Source organism: Girardinichthys multiradiatus, chromosome 18 (genome assembly GCF_021462225.1).
Source record: "Girardinichthys multiradiatus isolate DD_20200921_A chromosome 18, DD_fGirMul_XY1, whole genome shotgun sequence".
In the NCBI taxonomy this organism is placed as follows: Eukaryota; Metazoa; Chordata; class Actinopteri; order Cyprinodontiformes; family Goodeidae; genus Girardinichthys; species Girardinichthys multiradiatus.
Window position 1 is genome coordinate 27,021,631 of NC_061810.1, and position 18,441 is coordinate 27,040,071.

At 38.5% G+C, this 18,441-nt stretch overlaps 1 protein-coding gene across 2 annotated transcripts in view; it reads left to right on the forward strand.

Moving 5' to 3' along the window:
* mcamb (melanoma cell adhesion molecule b) overlaps positions 1-17,973 on the forward strand; it is a 60,463-nt gene extending 42,490 nt beyond the window's left edge. The window contains exons 2-17 of one of the 2 annotated variants that reach the window (XM_047391743.1): positions 3,376-3,509; positions 3,596-3,827; positions 4,029-4,096; positions 4,193-4,280; positions 6,125-6,304; positions 6,899-7,026; positions 8,463-8,595; positions 8,680-8,795; positions 8,987-9,128; positions 9,262-9,386; positions 10,452-10,599; positions 10,907-11,026; positions 13,510-13,551; positions 13,946-14,069; positions 15,645-15,756; positions 15,880-17,973. In XM_047391743.1, coding sequence (XP_047247699.1) covers positions 3,376-3,509; positions 3,596-3,827; positions 4,029-4,096; positions 4,193-4,280; positions 6,125-6,304; positions 6,899-7,026; positions 8,463-8,595; positions 8,680-8,795; positions 8,987-9,128; positions 9,262-9,386; positions 10,452-10,599; positions 10,907-11,026; positions 13,510-13,551; positions 13,946-14,069; positions 15,645-15,756; positions 15,880-15,882 — 1,895 coding nt within the window. In that variant the 3' untranslated portion in view covers positions 15,883-17,973. The remainder of the gene's footprint in view (positions 1-3,375; positions 3,510-3,595; positions 3,828-4,028; positions 4,097-4,192; positions 4,281-6,124; positions 6,305-6,898; positions 7,027-8,462; positions 8,596-8,679; positions 8,796-8,986; positions 9,129-9,261; positions 9,387-10,451; positions 10,600-10,906; positions 11,027-13,509; positions 13,552-13,945; positions 14,070-15,644; positions 15,757-15,879) is intronic. The other variant, XM_047391744.1, reaches the window with a different exon arrangement.
* Positions 17,974-18,441: the final 468 nt, after the last annotated feature.

The following is an 18,441-nucleotide window of genomic DNA, read 5'->3' on the forward strand; positions in this document are numbered from 1 at the left end:
ATCAAAAGTTATCAAAAGCTGTTTGATACATGAAAGCGTGTGGGCGTGGCCCCGCCTCAAAATATGACTTCTCACCATAAAACACTAAATTGATGTAGCTCCTACAAGGAAAGTCACAGACAAATGAAACCTTCTGGGATTGATCTGCCTCTAGGCCTCAACAATATTCACTGATCAGATGCTGACATCATCGAAGCCCCGCCCCCTGAGAACAGGAAGTAGCAAGTTTTCCTTTACAGAGTCAATGTTTGATGTTCTTCACCTAATCAATGTGAAAATGTCCCAAGTAACAGATAATATGATGGTCTTAGACAGTCGACAGTACTTACTGCTTTAGCTGGAGGGTGTGAATATGATGGCGTGGCGAATTCTGATGTCACGCCACGGCCATACGTTTGGCTCTAAATTACACATGCATGGTCCGATTCACTCCAAAATGAATATGCTTGATCTTTGTCATCCCCCAAACAGCTCTATTATATTACATTTAAATTTGGATCAATAGCGCCCCCTAAGACACTTCAAGGGCTAAATCTCCCTCACACATCATCGGATCCACTTGAAATGTAGTATACATGATCATGAGTTAATGATGGACATTTTGACAGTCAATCGATTATGTCGTTTTAGCACCGCCCACAAACAAACAAGTGAGTGCAGCTTCCATCTGGAAGGTCAGATTTACTCGAAATTTTGAATGCTTTTTGCCAGACTGAAACTCTGCATGACCGAAGATTATATGACATGTTGCTCAAAGTGCCACCTACTGGCGACGTGTTGAAGTGACGCAGTGTCATCGTATGTAGGAGGCGATGCCAGGCTCCTGCGGTCGCTCAACAGCCCGAGTTGCGCTGAGGGGTGCGAGGGCCTTCAAAGCTGCTTGCAGGTTTCTAGTTCAATGTGTGTTTATAGCATTAGGAGTTGATACCAGCTCCTGCAGTACCTCTGACAGATGCTTGTCGACATTAATGCTGATCAAATTCCAAATGAAATGTGATGTAGCTGTCAGATGTGATGGTGTTTTTGAAGAGTAGGGCTTTTCTTGCAGGTTCTGCAGTTCACAGATGGGGGGTTTGGGATCTGGCAAGTCAGAAGAGCACTGCCCCACGATTGTTAATGGCCAGGAAATGTCTATGTCCTAGAAACTAATTGGATTTCTTTACCAGGAAAGCATCCATTCAGCTCCATTAGCCAGGAGAAAACAGCGACACACAGCTGTGTGAGAGACAGGTGGGCTAATGCCGTAAGAGGGAAGAATTTATGTTGAGTTGTTTTGTGGCAGAAACTAGAAGATTCTTTCAGGAACGAAGTAAAGCATAAACGTGTTTCATATATTGCCATAATTACAGGAAAAACATATTATACTGAGGAAAATCTTCAGAGCTTGTTTATATTTTCTTCCAGTAAAACAGAACGTTTTGATTAACTTTAGTTTTTTATTGTATTTCTTTTGAAATTGATTACTTTGTTCTCTACTGTTGATCTAGTGCGTACCAGGCAATGAAGCAAGAAATTAATCAGGATTAAAAATAGCATATTCATTCACACAAAAGTTAGTCACAAAGACATCTTTTAAAAGACAAAGGGCAAATCTGGTGGCCATAAAATGACATGTTCTTGCCCATTAAGGTGATTTTCACAGAGTTCTGTATAGCAGCAATTTATAGCTATAAACCTCTTAAGGTCCAGGCTTCTTCTCTACTCTGAACTCCTATACATTTATTCAAACAATGTTGCTCCAAGTGTACTTGAGGGTCCCCTCATAGACTAAAATGATGTGTCAATGTAGGAGACCCTATAGCTGGTTCTCACAGACAGATTATGAAGGAACAGTGGTGCTTCTATACTGCCTGTAAATCAGGCCTTTCTTCTGTGAGGGTGCCGTGTTTAAATGCGGCACATTTAAGTGGACATGGGTGGGCTTCTCATTCCTATCATAGCATCGCTCTCCTCTTCTTTTGCCGACTATGACTTTCTTCCTTTTTACTAAATCTCATGTCTCCCTTGAGTTTGTGTATGCAAAAATGTTAGAGAAAAACAGTTCGGGTCCTATAAAGATGATAATCCTGGGGAGTCTCAACACTTGCTTGTTTACAGAATGAATCAAGAGCTTCCATTTTAGCTTTTCACATTTTGTCACGTTACTATCATAAACTGGAATGTAATTTATTAGGATTTAATACCACTGAAGTATGTGGCTTTCATGTACAACCCTATCTGCAGCAGAGAACTAACCGTGCACATCACCCTGAACACACCAACACTACTGTGAAACATGGTGGTAGCAGCATAATAATATGGGGAGACTATGCTTTGGCGGGGGCAGGGAAGCTGGCCAGAGTTTATGAGATGATTGAGGTAGCTGAAAACAGGCCATCACAGGAAGAAAAGCCATTAAAGGCTGTATAAGACTCCAGTAGAGGTTTGCCTTTAAGCAGGACAGTGAATCTAAACAAACAACCAGAGCTACAACAGAATGCATTACATCAAAGCATTTATGTGTTAGATTGGACCAATCAAAGTTCAGACGTGAGTATAAGTGAGAAGCTGTGGCAAGATCAGAAAGTAGATGTTTGCAGATGTTGTGTTATTAGTTTTTGGCAAAGAAGAATAGGCAAAGGTTCTGTATCTACCCGTGTCTAGCTGGTCTGGACACACGCTAAAATACTTGCAGCTGCAACAATAGCAAAAGATGGACCAAAGGGGGCTAAACACAAATGCATGCCTCACTTTTCAGTTTTTAATTTGTAAAGAAAATATAAAGAAATTCTTTCACTTCACATTTTTGCTCTTTGTGTTGGCCTATAATTCAAAATCATAAACATGAATTTTAAGTTTCATTGGTTACGAATACTTTTGCAAAACACTGCAGCTCAAGACAGCTTGTTTCCTATTTTTGAATTCCCTGATTCTGAAATTGCTTTCAGCATTTGGGTCATTAAAGATAAGCATTAAGTTTAAAGATAAACCGAATGCAATCGGTACATCTTATATTCGGCACATTAAAGATATTTTATGTTAGGCAAAGAAAATGAACAATTGATGAAAGCATTCAAATATATAAAACCTTAAGCAATACAATTATTTAATATCATATAAATCCCATTAGAACACTTATGTGGGGTCATTTGGAAAATATATTATTTCATTATCTTACCTTGGAGTTTTTAGTTGCAGATTATCCAATGTTGACTTGTTCTGTGCAACATATGGTGGACTTATAGGAAAAACTACAGCCATGATTGTGAATAAGAGAGGTTTCAACAAACTGTATGTCTTTTGGTGTTTTGAAAACAACATATTCAACGTTAAATGAGAACTGAGTTTTGGAAAGCAGACATAAAAGAACAACCGCATTCCCCTTTTCTCCTTCAGCTAGGGCCGCTGTGGAGGTAACCATGAAGGATAAAGTGGAAGCTTTTCTGGGAGACGCAGCTCAGATCACTTGCAGGTTCACGTCGGATGATGGCATCGGCAGCAGCGGTGGCATAATCATAGAGTGGTTCTATGTGAGTTTCATCAAATCTTTACTGTAGACATCCAGAGAGAGATATAAGCTGTCCTTACATGCACACTGATCTGTGTGAACCTGCAGGTGGAGAGTCCAAGTTACAGTCAAAAAATCTACCACCTGGAAAGCCTTCATCACACTGTGGAGAAAAACACTCCGTACACTGATCGGCTCACGGTGAACAACACCGGAACCCCCGGAGAGGTGGTGCTGACAATCAGGGATGTACAGCTGAGTGATGAGGTGGAGTTCATCTGTCACGTCAAGAGCCTTACAGATGGGACCGGGGAGGGACGGACACAGCTGAGAGTGTTTAGTAAGATTTGCTGCATTCTGATTGCTGAGAGATTAACACAGTTAAAGATGGATTTGGGCAAATTACTCAGTTCATAATGTCTTTTAAATTTGGATTTACATTAGAGTATCAGACTATTGACACTTGTAGGTGTGGTGATGACCCGACAGAATGTCAAAAGTCTTTCTTTCTTTTACATCGTTTTTTTTCTTTTTCCTTCAGAAACACCAGAGTTTCCCACAATCGAAGGTGTGAAAAAGGGAATATCAGTTAGTGATCCACCTTCAAAGGTAAATCGGTCTTTGACCACAAAGATGAATCGTTGAAAATAATTGAAAAAACCTATCAGACAACCTCCTCATGTTGTGCTTGCCCCCTTTATATAGATTGGCACTTGTGAAGTGAAAAATGGATATCCCAAACCAAGCATTACTTGGTACAGAAACAACATGCCGCTGCGCAATATTCCAGACGGTGAGGCACACAGCTAAGTCTACTTTTAGTTGTAGTATTTTAATATGTGCTTCATGTGGTAAAAACACAGTACTTCTCTAGACTCATTTGTTTTTATTTTAAGTTTTAAGTTGCAAGATATATAGTCATATAAAGATACACATTTGGTTAGTGAGAGCAATTTCACTAAAAAAACCTAGGCCTGATTAACGCCAGACCTGTAGATGCAAGAAATAATTTAAATAGAACCTGTCCGACAACAGGAAGTAAGCTAAGAAATCTCAAAAAGCAATACACCATGCTGAGTTTTAAAGAAATTCAAGAAAAGATGATAAACAAAGTCACTGATCAGATGTATCAGTCTGGAAAGAGCTCCAAACCCATTACAGAGGTACTGGGACTCCAGCAAACCATTATGCATAAATGGAGAAAACATGAAACAGTGGTAAACCAATGGCGTGCCCATCACATTTCCTCCAAAAACGCCTCAACAACTCATTTAGGAGTTCACAAAAGAACCCTGAACCACATCTCAACCACAGCAAACCTCGCTTGGACCAGTTAAATCAGTGTTCATGATTCAGCAATAATAAAGACACTGGACAGAAATGGTATGCATGGGAGAGTTTCAAGGCCAAAACAACTGCTTATGAAAAATGAACACAAAGGTCCTCTTACATTAGCCAAAAAACAACCTAACAATCCTTGTGGGCTCCTAAAAAATAAAAACACTTGCCTTTGTGTTGTTCTAACATATTTTAAAACATAAATGATTAAGATCTATTTTAGCAACACTGTTAAAAAGTAAATTAGGATAGCCCAATACTTATTCCAACTTAAATATATCGTATCACAAAAGAAGCCTCCAAAAACCCTTAAATGTCTTTCTGGGACCTACCGCAGACTAAGGTTCTTTGGACATAAGTTAAGTTAAAAATTGAATAATTTTGACAATAGAACAGAGGACATTTTTGGAATGAAGGGCATTGCAGGAAAAGACCATCAGTGCCAACTGTGAAGCATAGAGGTGGATGTGTCATGGTGTGGGGAGGCCTTACTGCAGCATACCTTACCAGCTCACCATCATAGAATCCACCATGTTGATCAGATGACCTGAAACAAGCTGAATATACAAGAAACGCCTCAAACATCTCACAGCTGACAGTGAGGAGTAAAGCAGATGTTCCTGGACTGATGTCAGAGCCTGGTGGGTCGCTACAAGATGCTCCTCACTGAAGTTATTTCAGTCAAAGGTGGTAAAAACTACCTGCTGGGGGGTAGGGTGTCCTAACTTTTTTTCCTCAGCTAGAAAACACATTTTGTTGATATGTTATGTTTATTGTGTAAAACAACATAGTGGTGTTTATCTGTAATTAAATTAAATTCTCTCTAAAATAGACATCTTTTTAAAAAACAAAATACTTACAGAATGTTTAGTGGGGTGTCATTTTTTTCACTGTTGAAATACCATTAAAACACTGTACACTGCATTGTTTGTAGTACAGTATCGACAGGTCAATCCTACAACAACAACATAACAATACACACAACTGTATAACAATATTTTTCTTTTTTCGGCAGTAGAGGCCTTTCTTTTTGATAGTAGGTAGACAGGAAGGAGGGGCAAAGAGAAGGGGAGACATTCGGCAAACGTCGCCGGGTCCAGGACTTGAACCTGGGACGGCCGCTTTGAGTACTATAGCGTCTATATGTGGTCATGCGCTAAACCAATACACGACCAACACTGCGCCATATTTTCCTTTTTAATGAATTGACCATACGATGTCTGCACATAAGCTTACTATGAGCTATGTAATGGCTACCTTATTATGTCTCTGGTGTTTGCAAATGTTTTTGTCTTCCAGTGGTGGACATAGTGCACAGCGTCACCACCGAATCAAGTGGTTTATATTCGGTCAATTGTGTCCTCACTATGAAGGTGAAGAAAGAGGACAAAAAAGCGGCGTTCTACTGCGAGGCCAAATACTTTGTTCCTGGAACTGCAAAGATGACTGAAACTGAACATATAAACATCACTGTCTACTGTGAGTGACCCAAACCTTGAAAGTGTTCTGGCAATAGACGATGATCCAGTCCAGGTTCTGTTCTTCAGAGCCGAGACAGAGTTGAATAAAGACTTTTAAATGATGTAAATGATTCCATGTGACAGCTGAACAGCTCTGGACACTTTGTGTGCATTTCAAGTGTTATAACAATAATCAGTTTTGAAGATCACCTACCAATGCATTAGTTATATATCATAGATGAAACATTTTTGTTACAAAGATGCACCTTAGGTTTGTTTGATTCAGTTTTGTCTGTGAATTTTATAATCTGAGAGGAGCTTTTTCAGAGTCTTGGACTTTTTCCTAACAGTTTCTTCAGAAAAGAAGCAAAATAAACCCTTTGCCCCTTCCAGCTAACTTTTCTGCTGAAATGATGGAGAGTGAAGTTATCAAAACCTTCCACAACACTAAAAAAAGTTATAAATGTCATTCAGTTTTCTGTCACCTAATAACTTTTGAGACCTACATTACTATAATATGACAGGCATTATAGATTTTGTTTCACGTAAAAGTTTTGAACCTTGCTACTTAGAAGTTTACAGTTGTGGTCTGACCTTTTTGTTTTTGTTTCAGATCCTCCCACTGCAGTACATATGTCGGTTGACTCCCCAAAGGGTAAAATTAGGGAAGGTGACACTGTGGAGCTCCACTGCAGCTGTGACGGGAATAGACCATCCCAAGAGTTCACAATTAAGAAGGATGTAAGAAAATCAATTAAGTAATGTGATTCTCTCCATTCTCAGCAATTTTAATTTTATATGGATTCATCATACACTGTTTATCTCTTCTAATTTGATGTTTACAGCCGACAGCAAATTAAACCCAAAGTCCAGTTCCCCAGAAAATTTTAATATTACATAAGAACATTTAAAAAAAAATATTATAAAGAAATTTTACGCTATGGACATGTTATGGCCTACACAATCATAAGGAAGACTCCTGACTCAACAGTTGTCCAGCGGTCTGTCACTGACACCCTCTGAAATGAGAGGAAGCCACAAAAGGTCATTGCTAAAGAAGCTGGCAGCTCACAGAAGGCTGTATCAAACAGTATTAATGGAAAGTTGAGTGGAGGGAAAAACTGTGGGATAAAAAGGTTAAAAAGTAACAGGGATAATTGCAGTGATGAGAGGACGGTACAGAAAAGCCCATTCAAGAGTTTAGGGGTGATTCACAAGGTGTGGACTGCAGCTGGAGTCAGAGCTTCAAGAGTCAAAGTTTGTTCAGTAACTGATGATTCGGGGAGCCATGCCATATTCTGGTGTTGGTCCACTGTGTTTGATCAAGCACAGAGTCAGCATAGCCGCCTGAGAGGACACTTTTCAGCATGTCACGTTTCCCTCTGCTCACAAACTCTATGAAAAGGACCTGGCAAAAGTATGCCTACTTTAATGACCATGGTATCACTGATGACGAGTCATAGACTAGCTCTGACCTCAACCCCGCAGAGAAACTAGAGAGTAATGTCAAAAGGAAGATTAGAGATACCAGAACCAACAATGCAGGTTAGCTAAAGGCCAAAATTTATTTATTTAGCTAATAGGGTGGAGAGAGAGGGGAAGACATGCAGCAAAGGTCAACGGGCTGCAGTTTCCGTACATGTGTTGCACACCTAACCCCTGGGCCACCGGCGCACCCCACCTGATGGCCAATATTAATGTAACCTGGACTTCCTGGACACCTCAGGAGAGCCACAAGCTGAACTTCTCCATGTGTCGCCGCACCGATGCAGTAATTAATGCAGGATCCCCATTCTAGTGTTGCATGTGTACAGTATACTGTACAGTACATAGACATACTTTGTAGGAGGCTGGTATTTCTGTTTTTTATTGGTCTAATGTATTATCAAAGGTTTTTGAGAAACTAAACTCAGGTTTTCATTAGCTGTAAGCCATGATCACCAAAATTAACAGCATTAAAGTATATCACTATTTATTATGAATTCATATGAGTTTTACTTATAAAAATATTAATTCATTTTTCAATGGTAATCTAATTTATTGAGCCCCCTGTTAAATATGCACTGACCAAGAGAAACCTTTAAGTCCATTTTCTAATTGTATTTGTTCCTAATACTTGAATAACATCTTGTATGTGGTCGCATTATCTTTGGTAAGATTGTTGTTGGGTTTTGAAGTCTCAGAGATTGGGTGAAACTACAGCGGTGCTGGAGAAAGTTACTCGTCTGAATAGTGGTGTTTACCAGTGCAATGTAATGGACTTGGACACCTTTGAGGAATTGTCAACCAACACCACAGTGTTTGTCAACTGTAAGGACTTCATTTTGATATTATCTGATGATTAGAACATAAAATTAGACTTATTCAGTATTAAATACTTTACCTGTTGTATAGATCTGGATGAGGCTGTTGTTGAACCTAAAGGAACTGCTTTGGTGGTCCAGAAAAAAGAGTTCACAGCCAGCTGCAATGCTTTATCTTCTCTCCACACCGACACAACTTGGCTTAAGGTAACAGTGTGATGTAGTTTCACACACAGTAGCAAAACAATTGCATGCATCAGATAATGTTGCACCTACACAAGCTTGCCGATGATAACTGTTTGGTCTTTTACTGAAAAAAAAAACAGAAGTCTGATGCATTAGGAATCAATGACATATGCTTATGGCAGCGAGTGAGCTTGACGTGTTTTTTTCTGCAGAATGGAAAGGAAGTTTCAAAGGGTCACCATTTAAGCCTGAAGGATGTAACATATGACCATGCAGGAATGTACATTTGTGTAGTGACAGCACCTGAGATTCCAGGAATGCAAACCAACGGCTCACTACAAGTGAACGTTCAGGGTGAGCTAGACAACAAAAATAGCTTATTTGGAACCATTTGTTATTTTTTTTAGGGTTTGTTATATTTTATTCATTTTTACTTCTAAGTTGAAACCATTCAAGTTTTTTTTTTTTCATGGCTTTCTTTCTGCAGGCCCACCAGAAATAACAGAAAAAGATTTCAATGAGAAAGAGACTGCTGAGAAGGATGTTGAACTGAGCTGCCATGTCAGAGGCTACCCTTCTCCCAAAATAACTTGGACTACCTCTGATGGAAAGGTACTACTAAGAAATATCTCTTAGTCCAACATACTGGCAAAAAGGATTCAGTTATCTGGCCGGACTCCTGAAGGTTTGAGTGATGAGGTCCATTATGACAAAAGCCAAACAATGTAAAGCTTTTAGTCAGAATGCAAACTAGTCGGATCTAACAAAGAAACAATTGTTGGGTGAATTTAAAGACATTGATTTATTCCTGATTCTTTTCCATTAGTAACCACTCGGCTCAACTTGACTCGGCTCTACTTGACTCTACACGTTTCAGGTCATTTTCCACTTCAATTGAGTACCATCTCAATGTAGGTGGGATCCTTATAGCAAGATGGCTGCACAGTCTGAAAAAGTAATGTAACGTGATTTGTATGCGACACAAACAATGCAACAGTGTAGGACCCTGATGCAAATGTAAACCTGTTGCTCTGTCTATGGCTTTTTGTCTGACTCGAAGTAAAAGAAGAGAAACAGAAAAGGCTGAGGGCGGCAAAAAAAAAACAACAAAAAAACAAAACACTCTCGGCACTTCTACACACAACTGTATGCAGGTGTGTGTAGGAGTGTGCAAGAGTATGCCGGAGTGTGTGTACTAGAGGAAAGGACATTAATGTCCCTTTGGACATTTGTTGGAATGTTTCTTTGAAATTGATCCACCTTTATAAAGTTTCAGACCAAGAACTCCTCTGCATGATACCCGTCAGGCATGCAGGAAGATGCTTTTTCCACAGTAGCCTGTTGGTTTTAAATAACAGTCGTCAAAATTAAATAGTAAACAAACCTGACTCCATTATGGTTCCGTCAGTCCCCACTGTGAAATATTTTGGTGGCAAAATCATGGTGTGGAGGATGCCTTGCTTCAGTATGAACAGGACAGCTTATCAGACTTGATACTCTGATGCAAAATACAACCCAGGTTGTGTATATAATGTAATAAAATGGGAAACTGATATTGTGTGAATCAGTGCCTATTTTATATGCTTTTTTAAAATAGTGTACAGTGTTCTTTTCTGCAAATCTTACCATTTTCTTTGTGACCACACTGTTCAGTCTTGAAATGTGTGTTTGTGGCAGGTCATCAGTTCCGCATCTCAAACTAAGACCGAGGTGGGCGCTAAGAGTGTAGTCAAAGTCAAAGTCACTTCGGACATGACCGTTTTCTGCAACTCCTCAAATGACTTCGGCACAGACTCGGTTACATACAACATCAAAGCCACAATCAGTGAGTGCCTGGATCATGCCTGTTGTCCACCCACTGCATTCACATGTGTGTAGATGCATCTTTCTTCCTCCCTCTCCATCTGTCCTTCCCCTTCTTGTCTGTGTTTGTTTTGTAATCTTTGTCTGAAGGTCATAAACTCTCTGTGATGTCTTGTAAAGTGTTGCCTGTTAACTGGAGCACTTCACCGTGTGTTCTCTTTGCAAAAGAGACACCATAAAGCCGTTCACCTGTTGATGTGACCCCCTCCTTTTCCCCTGATGTTGTAATGTGGAGTGTATTCCTATTTGTGCCCCCTACCCCCTTTCAGCTAAACACACCACCACACCAGCAACCACCACTACAACAATCTCTACAACAACCATTGCAGCAGCCAACACAACCATCAATACAAGCACAACCACCAACGCTGCTAGTCCCAGATCCACAGGTAAGACCAGTCGCTTTGTGCCTGTTTAGCTCCAATCGAGGAAAACTGAATCTCACTGGAGTTCAGAAAGACAGAGACGGTGTTTTCAAAGGTCTTCATCTGTCTGTCCAGAATGAAATTTCGCTTTATTTGTTCTGGTGATTTTCTGGGATATTTAAAGAGTAAGAAACGCAGGGCTGCCCCTGAAACACGAATATTTATAATTTTGTTTGGTAATATGTTACATGTATGCATCAAAAGAACTAGGTTTAATCCCAATTAACAGACATTTTTCTTTTAACAAATAGTTTCTTTATAAATGCATCTGAAATCAGATACACTGCAATAAGAGTCATAAGCCGTTTTCTTTCACTGACTGACATCGGATCAGACTAAATGTTTCCTGTTTCAGGTCAATTAGAATTACCAACTGTATTTCTATTTGCTGATGCCAGAATAATGACAATATGATTACTTTACCTTAAAACTAGATGTTATGGCTTTGTGAGCTTCTGATATGATAATCCACTATATTTGAATTAACTGGAGGCAACACCTCAAATACACGGGATACCTGTCTGAAAAAAATCAAAAGAAAGTTATGAAAAAAAAAATACTAATAAATACTACAACAACTAAGGTATAAAGAAAAATAATTATAGATATCCATAAGTCTAAAGTTATATGTAAGTATACGCATCATGGGAATGCCCAGCCATCACATTGTTCAGGACAGAGATGTTTTCTGTGTCCCAAAAAGGGACATGTTTTAATCAATCCCGAAAAACAAGCAAAAAACCTTGTGAAGATGTTGGCTGAGGCTGGTAAGAGCGTCTTATTTGTCACAATAAAAGGAGTGCTACATTACCCCAAAGCAACACAAAAAAACAACAGACTACAGTTTTTTAAATGTGCTAAATACGCTCAAAAGAATTTGATTCTTGGAGACATGTCCTGTGGTCTGATAAAACTAAAATGTCAAGGTTTGGCCATAGTGGGCAATCGTTGCATTTGGAGGGAAGTGGGGAAAACTTGCCAGCATGAGAAAATCATCCCAACTGTGAAGTTCGAGGATGGCAGCATCATATTGTTTAGGTATTTTGTTTTATGGGAAACTGATGCATTCCTCAAAATAGAAACCATTATAAAGAAAGAAGCTAAATCTCAGCACATCAGCCAGAAAGGTAAAGCTTTTGTTCAAATTGTCCTTCCAAATGGACAAGGATAGCAAGTGACAAAAGGTCGATGTTTTGGAGGGTTCATCAGAAAGTCTGGACTTCAATCTCATAGAAATCTATGGGCTGAAAATGTTTGTTAAATCAAGGTGACCTACAGGCCTGATTCATTTACACCAGTTCTGTCAGAAGAAATGGGTCAAAATTACAGCAAACTACTGCGAGACGTTTGTCGAAAGAGACAAAATGTTTCGCCCAAGTCATCCATTTTGAAAAGCATTCCTACCAAATGTTAAGGAAAGGTATTTTAAACATCTGAATTTAAAGAAGGTTTAAAGAAAATAATTTCTCTCATCATTATGACATTGAGCAAATAGAAATAATTTGGCAAATTTTCTGTAAGGTGCTTAAAAATGTCCCTGTCAATAATTTCTAAATACTTTTGTAAAATAAAATGTCTCATATGTGTTTCTTCTAGTAAATTAAATAGGAATGAACTTTAAATTGTCAGTACATCAGTTTTACATGGTCTAGAGGATACTGTGTCTCATACTAATTCACCATTGATCTGCAGAGATTTCAGAGTTCACTTCCACCTGGTTTTAATTTTAACATAATGTCAATTACATTATGTTTGATGACCGTTTGACGATTGTTTGAAGTAGTAATCTGGAATGAGATATACATTTGATTAATTGTATAGCCTTATCTGAAGGTTGCAGTAATCACCTACAGCAGTTTTATCCGGTAAATATATTTAACAAAAATAGTTCATTATGCCTATTTTTACGCTTACATTTGCTGTAGATTATGATTATGAAGAAATCATATTTGTATTTCACTTAAAATACTGAGACGGATGTTATGCGCTGTCAGTATAGCATTTCTGTCAACAATATGGTGTCCAGACATATGCACAAACACAAACATGCTTAAATGAGCGGGACTGAAGGGTCAGATGCTTTAAATCCACTCAGTGAGCCTCTTCACTCCCATTACAGGATGCTGACTTTTCTTTCTCTGTCTCGTTTTTTCGACATTTGCCCTGCCAGGAAACTTTCCACCCCCTCAGAGGAAAGCTGTTTTGGGTTTATGTTTCTCTCTTGTGAACTTAGAATAAACAGGGCTACTGTGGGAAATGACTCAAGTCACTGACCACGATTCGAACTAGATTTTTAGCTTCGGAGAGATAAGATCCTTTAAGTCTGGCTTTTTCATACTGAATGACTGAAATGCCTGTTTGTGTGCGACTGTGAGTATCAGGCCTGCTGATATCAGTTATTAAATACATAAACCCACTGATATCTGTACTCATTTGGTTTTCCCCAGTCAAAGCAGAAATAGCCAAACCATCAGAGAAAGGCAAACAAGGTTTGTATGTCATGTTCATACAGATTCTCTCCAAAAACCAAAAAGCACTCTTTTGCTTCTCCACCATATTACCTTTCTGAGTCTCCTCCAGCAGACACCTCTTTCCTGATGAACAAAACATTGTTCATTAACTTCACCTCTTCCTGTGCATGTTGTGATGCTGATTTTCTTTCTTTGTAGTTCAAATGCACCTCTTCTCCTGCAGACGTTTAACTTTTGCACCTATTTTTTTTGGGCTGCCAGATTTATCACCTGAAAGATGCCAGCACTGCTGTCTTTTTACTGAATGCTTTCTGTTGCACCCACACCTGTTATCGGACTCTTCCACTTCCGAACGTCATTTCTTTTAAAAGTCCACTTACACTGATTTATGTTTCTACTTTTTCTTTAACAGGAAGCAATGGTGTTATCATTGCAGTGATTATTATTTGTATCCTGCTTCTGGCCATCTTGGGCAGCGTGCTTTACTTCCTCTACAAAAAGGGCAAGATCTGCAATCGATCTGGAAAACAGGACTTGTAAGTTTAATAAGAACAAAATGATCTTATGTTGCATTTTGTATTTGTTAGATATATTTAGAGTAAAACATGGGATTCTCCAGGTTTTGTTCGTTTATTTTCTTAAGTCTTTGGAATCCAATTTCTTTTCTACACTAAGGAACAACACAACTTTCTACTGTTAAGTCGGTCTAAATGTGAAAAAAATGAAGTGCATTTTGTGAAACAAGTCCTGATCCCTCATTTTTATATAGTGCAAGTTCATTAGGAGGAAGGGTGTAAAATGTACAGTCTGGAATTAGTGGTCAAGCAGTGTTTAAGGATGGAAGAAGGCATAAACTCTGGATGTAAGGTTTTGGCAAAAAAATAACTTAGTGATCAGTTCAGTCATCTCCTCTGCCAGTAATATTTTCTGTTAACTTTGAGTTACACAACAGGAGTTCTGTATTTTTATTTGCAAACAGTGTTTTACAGAGATTGCACTCAAATCCGTAAAAAAATCCAACAACCTAAGTGGAAATATTTTATTAAAGGAAGCCTTGACTTTATGTTTTAAAGACATAATGCCACATTAAAATAAAGCTCTGGCTTTGCTCTACCATGCTTTTGTCTCTGTAGCACACACAAACTAATCGCCAAATACGCCAGACTGCAATGGAGGTCAAAACATTTTACCACATACGCATTACAGCTCTCACAGGCCATATCCCACATGTCCACCGCTGCTACACAATCAACGCAACTGTTACCCAGTTACCACAATCATGACCTGTTAAGAATATCACCTAACCTCACGTTACACTTTGCTGTCTGCAGTGATGAAGACTTACTCACCTCGGAATGCCAGATGCTTAAAACTAAAACAGCCTGACCAACTTAAGAGTATATATAGATATATAGATAGTAGATAGATATTTTTCTAGACAATATAAAAAAGTGTGCACAGTAATTGACCATATTGCCTCTGTGAAGTGCTTGAGTTCTGCTGCTGTTGTTGTATAGCCTGACAGCTGAATGGAAAAAGAAGCGACGGAAACGCTCCCTCACACACTTGGGATGCTGCAGCCTGCCGCTGAAGGAACTCTTCAGAGCAGATACAGTCTCGTCGAGGGGGTGGGAGGTGTTCACTACCATCGTGGACTAAATTGAACTAAATTGACTAGTGAAAGGGCTCTTTGCTCACCAGTTAAAACATATTTAAATGACCCCAAAACTTGCCTAAGTTACAAACACAAAGCAGATTATAACTCTGGTCTCATAATATGATATTTGGGGTTTGAGAATGTGGGTAAAATATTCAGCATAAAATAAGTGTTCTTTATATTGGCTCAGCTTCATTTTAATGACAGACTAATAAATCACTTGACCAATTAGTCCACCAGCGCCCACATTATGATTTGCTTTTACACTGCAACTAAGAGGCAAACCAGTTTTTTCTGAGGATGTTCAATCGATACATGCAGAATTGATCGACTTCAGCAAAAACAAAAGCATAATATCCACATCAGGTACCGTTCGATAACCACCCTGACCTCCTAATGACTGACATCATTATGCTATTATTACTGATTTGAGCATGTTCTCGTCCTACCTAAGCACTAAAGAGAAGTCCAGCAAAGATAAGATTATGGTGGAGATGAAGAACGACAATACGGAGGAGGCGATTCTGCTGGGGGTCAATGGAGAAAAACAACTACCCAGTGAACAGGTAAATATCTAATCCTGGACCCGATACAATACTGTTCTGCTGATCTGATAACGTGTTCTCTAATACATCATTCTCTCTCTTTGTGCCTGTCTGTATGTTAATGTGTGTGTTCACCCTCCTGAGTGATGAATACCTGCATTGTTAGAAGTTAGGCAGTGAGCGCAGACTCCCTGAAAGCTGCTCCTGGTGTTCCCTCTCAGGCTCAGATCCCCAGATGCCTTCAAGCCTCAACCAAAGCTCCTTCATCCAGAGTTACATCATGGAGATAATCAGCTGACACTTAAACTGTTCAAAGTAAAATCTTTTTTTTTTTTTGTGCTGTATGTTTTGCCCCCTCAAGCTCAAATGAAGCACGATTCACGAGCTCCATAATGTAACTCCATCATCTGCCTACCAAGCTTTGACTGCATCTCTCATTACTGCAAGCCTTGTACACTGCTGATTGTCTATGGAGAGCTGACAAAGCTGACAGGATCTGTTTTAAAATCAGAGCGTGACACGTTTATTGCCTCCCCTGATAAAGACGTGTAAAAGCCTTAAAATAAATTAATCTTTTATTCCAGTAGCATAATTTGGCCTTGAAAATCCAGGCTTTCAATTCAAGGCCATTTATTCAGAGAAATAAATAAATAAATAAAATCCAGATGTTTGAGAGAACATCTATTTCCATTCAAGAAACTTCTTACAACCTGAAAAACACATTTCCTTTAGATAGTTGTTTATTTAAATTAGCTCTTCTAAGGACACGATTATATTGCTGTCAATCCCTCAGGACAATTGAAAAAAAATAAAAAGCACCTCATGCCCAGGGTAAAGAATGGTGGAGGATCTGTGATGCTGTGGGACGGTTTTTGAATTACCACCAGAATTTAAATAAAAATCTGGTGGAATCTCCCAGAAAATTAATACTGGGTCATCATGGGTCCTTCAACAGGATAATGGTTCCCCAGAGACAAAATCAACCTTATTAAAAGGTTTTCATTGGGTCATGTCAGTCCTCTGAATAAATGTACAGTTAAAGATTGGGTTTTCAGTTTAAAATTGTTCTACTGAAAAATAAATACATTTAATTTAAGTCTCCTTACAATGGGTGCTATTAAATGGGGCCAGCACTGTATGAATTAGCATCACCTCAGGCAGAGCAATCCACTGAAGAGCATTCTGATGCAGCTTAGTTAGTGTACATACCATAGTCTATGTATATATTTCTTTATTTAAAATAAAAAAAAATTATAAAAACAAATGACCAGATAGTGTTTCCGTGCTTCTTAGTGATAAAAGAGGAGCTTAGGACGGTAAATAGTTTTTTTCGTTTTCTGTTATGTATCGGTCTGCACACTGAAAGTTAAGAGACGCCTCACGTCTTTAGCTATACCTTTTTATGCTTTAAACACAAACCTGTAAGTCATTTAAAGACACATCACTCATATTCTCACCTCCCAGTGTTCTGTAGATGAAAGAAGAACAATTGGTTTGGTTAATCTTTTTCTATTTTATCCTCATTTTGTTCTCTGTATATTTTTATTTTTTCAGATGTGATTGTTTGATTTGATGCATTGCCAACAGTCAGGTCATGAAGTTACTTTTTGCCTTAGATATGACATTCAGATGCCTTGCAGAAACTTCACATTTTGTACTGATGGTTCTGTTTCTATTTATTTTCCAAGCACTGATATTTTTTCCTTTTTGTGTGAGAATTCAGACAGTTTTGTCTTTCTAATATATGTTTTTATGCGATTGTATGTTAATGTATTCAGTTTCTATACCTGTTATTTAGTTATTAGAAGGAAATAGGGTAGAGCAGAATCACTGCATTAAGTTGTCCTTATTACAGCCTACATTTCTGTTCACTGAATGAATTTCTGTAATGAACGAAACTTGAGCTAATCTAACCCAAAGAGACACAGAATCCCCCTCAAACCTGATGCCTTAAACCAACAACTACTCCTTTAAGCGCCATTTAAGTGCTTTGTGTTCATATTGGTTCCCATAATATCTGTGTACTACTGAGGAGGGGGGAATGAGTGTGGCTTAACAACTCCAGCTTACAGACAATCATGCGATCATACACTTCCTTCCTACTGCTTTAAAAACTGTAACTGGTTGTCTGAAATGCCTTTTAATGTCTTTGAGTTATAAAGCATATTGTAATTACCAAAAGAATGATTGTGTTTAGTTTTTAAAATCATACAAAATAAAGTAAAAATGATCAAGTTCTAACAGCTCCATATGTTTAAACATCCAGTCATGGTCAGCCCATCCTGGGGGATCTGAATGCATTCCCATGCATGAAGGGATATATGGTTCCTCCAGTGAGTGCTGGCTCTACCGGAGCCTCAGGAGACATTTAGGAGAATGTCTTAATACCCATTTATTTTTTAATAGAATTAATGAATGCATTCATGTTAATTGTTTTACTGTCAAATATATAAAGGTCTGTACTTATTTCAAATACAGAAGATGTAAAAAAAAAAAAGGTTTCAAAATCCTGTTAAATTGTCAGATTTCAGCTTTGTAAAAAAATAAGACCATAGTGAATGAATAATTTGTAAAACTGAAAGTAAAGTTCAGCTATCCCAGAAGGATTTTACTGACATTTGCATTTAAAAGCAACAGTTTGCAGGGAGGTTATAAAGGATCGACATGACCTCGACGTTCAAATGTGTCAATCAGGAAGAGTGCAAA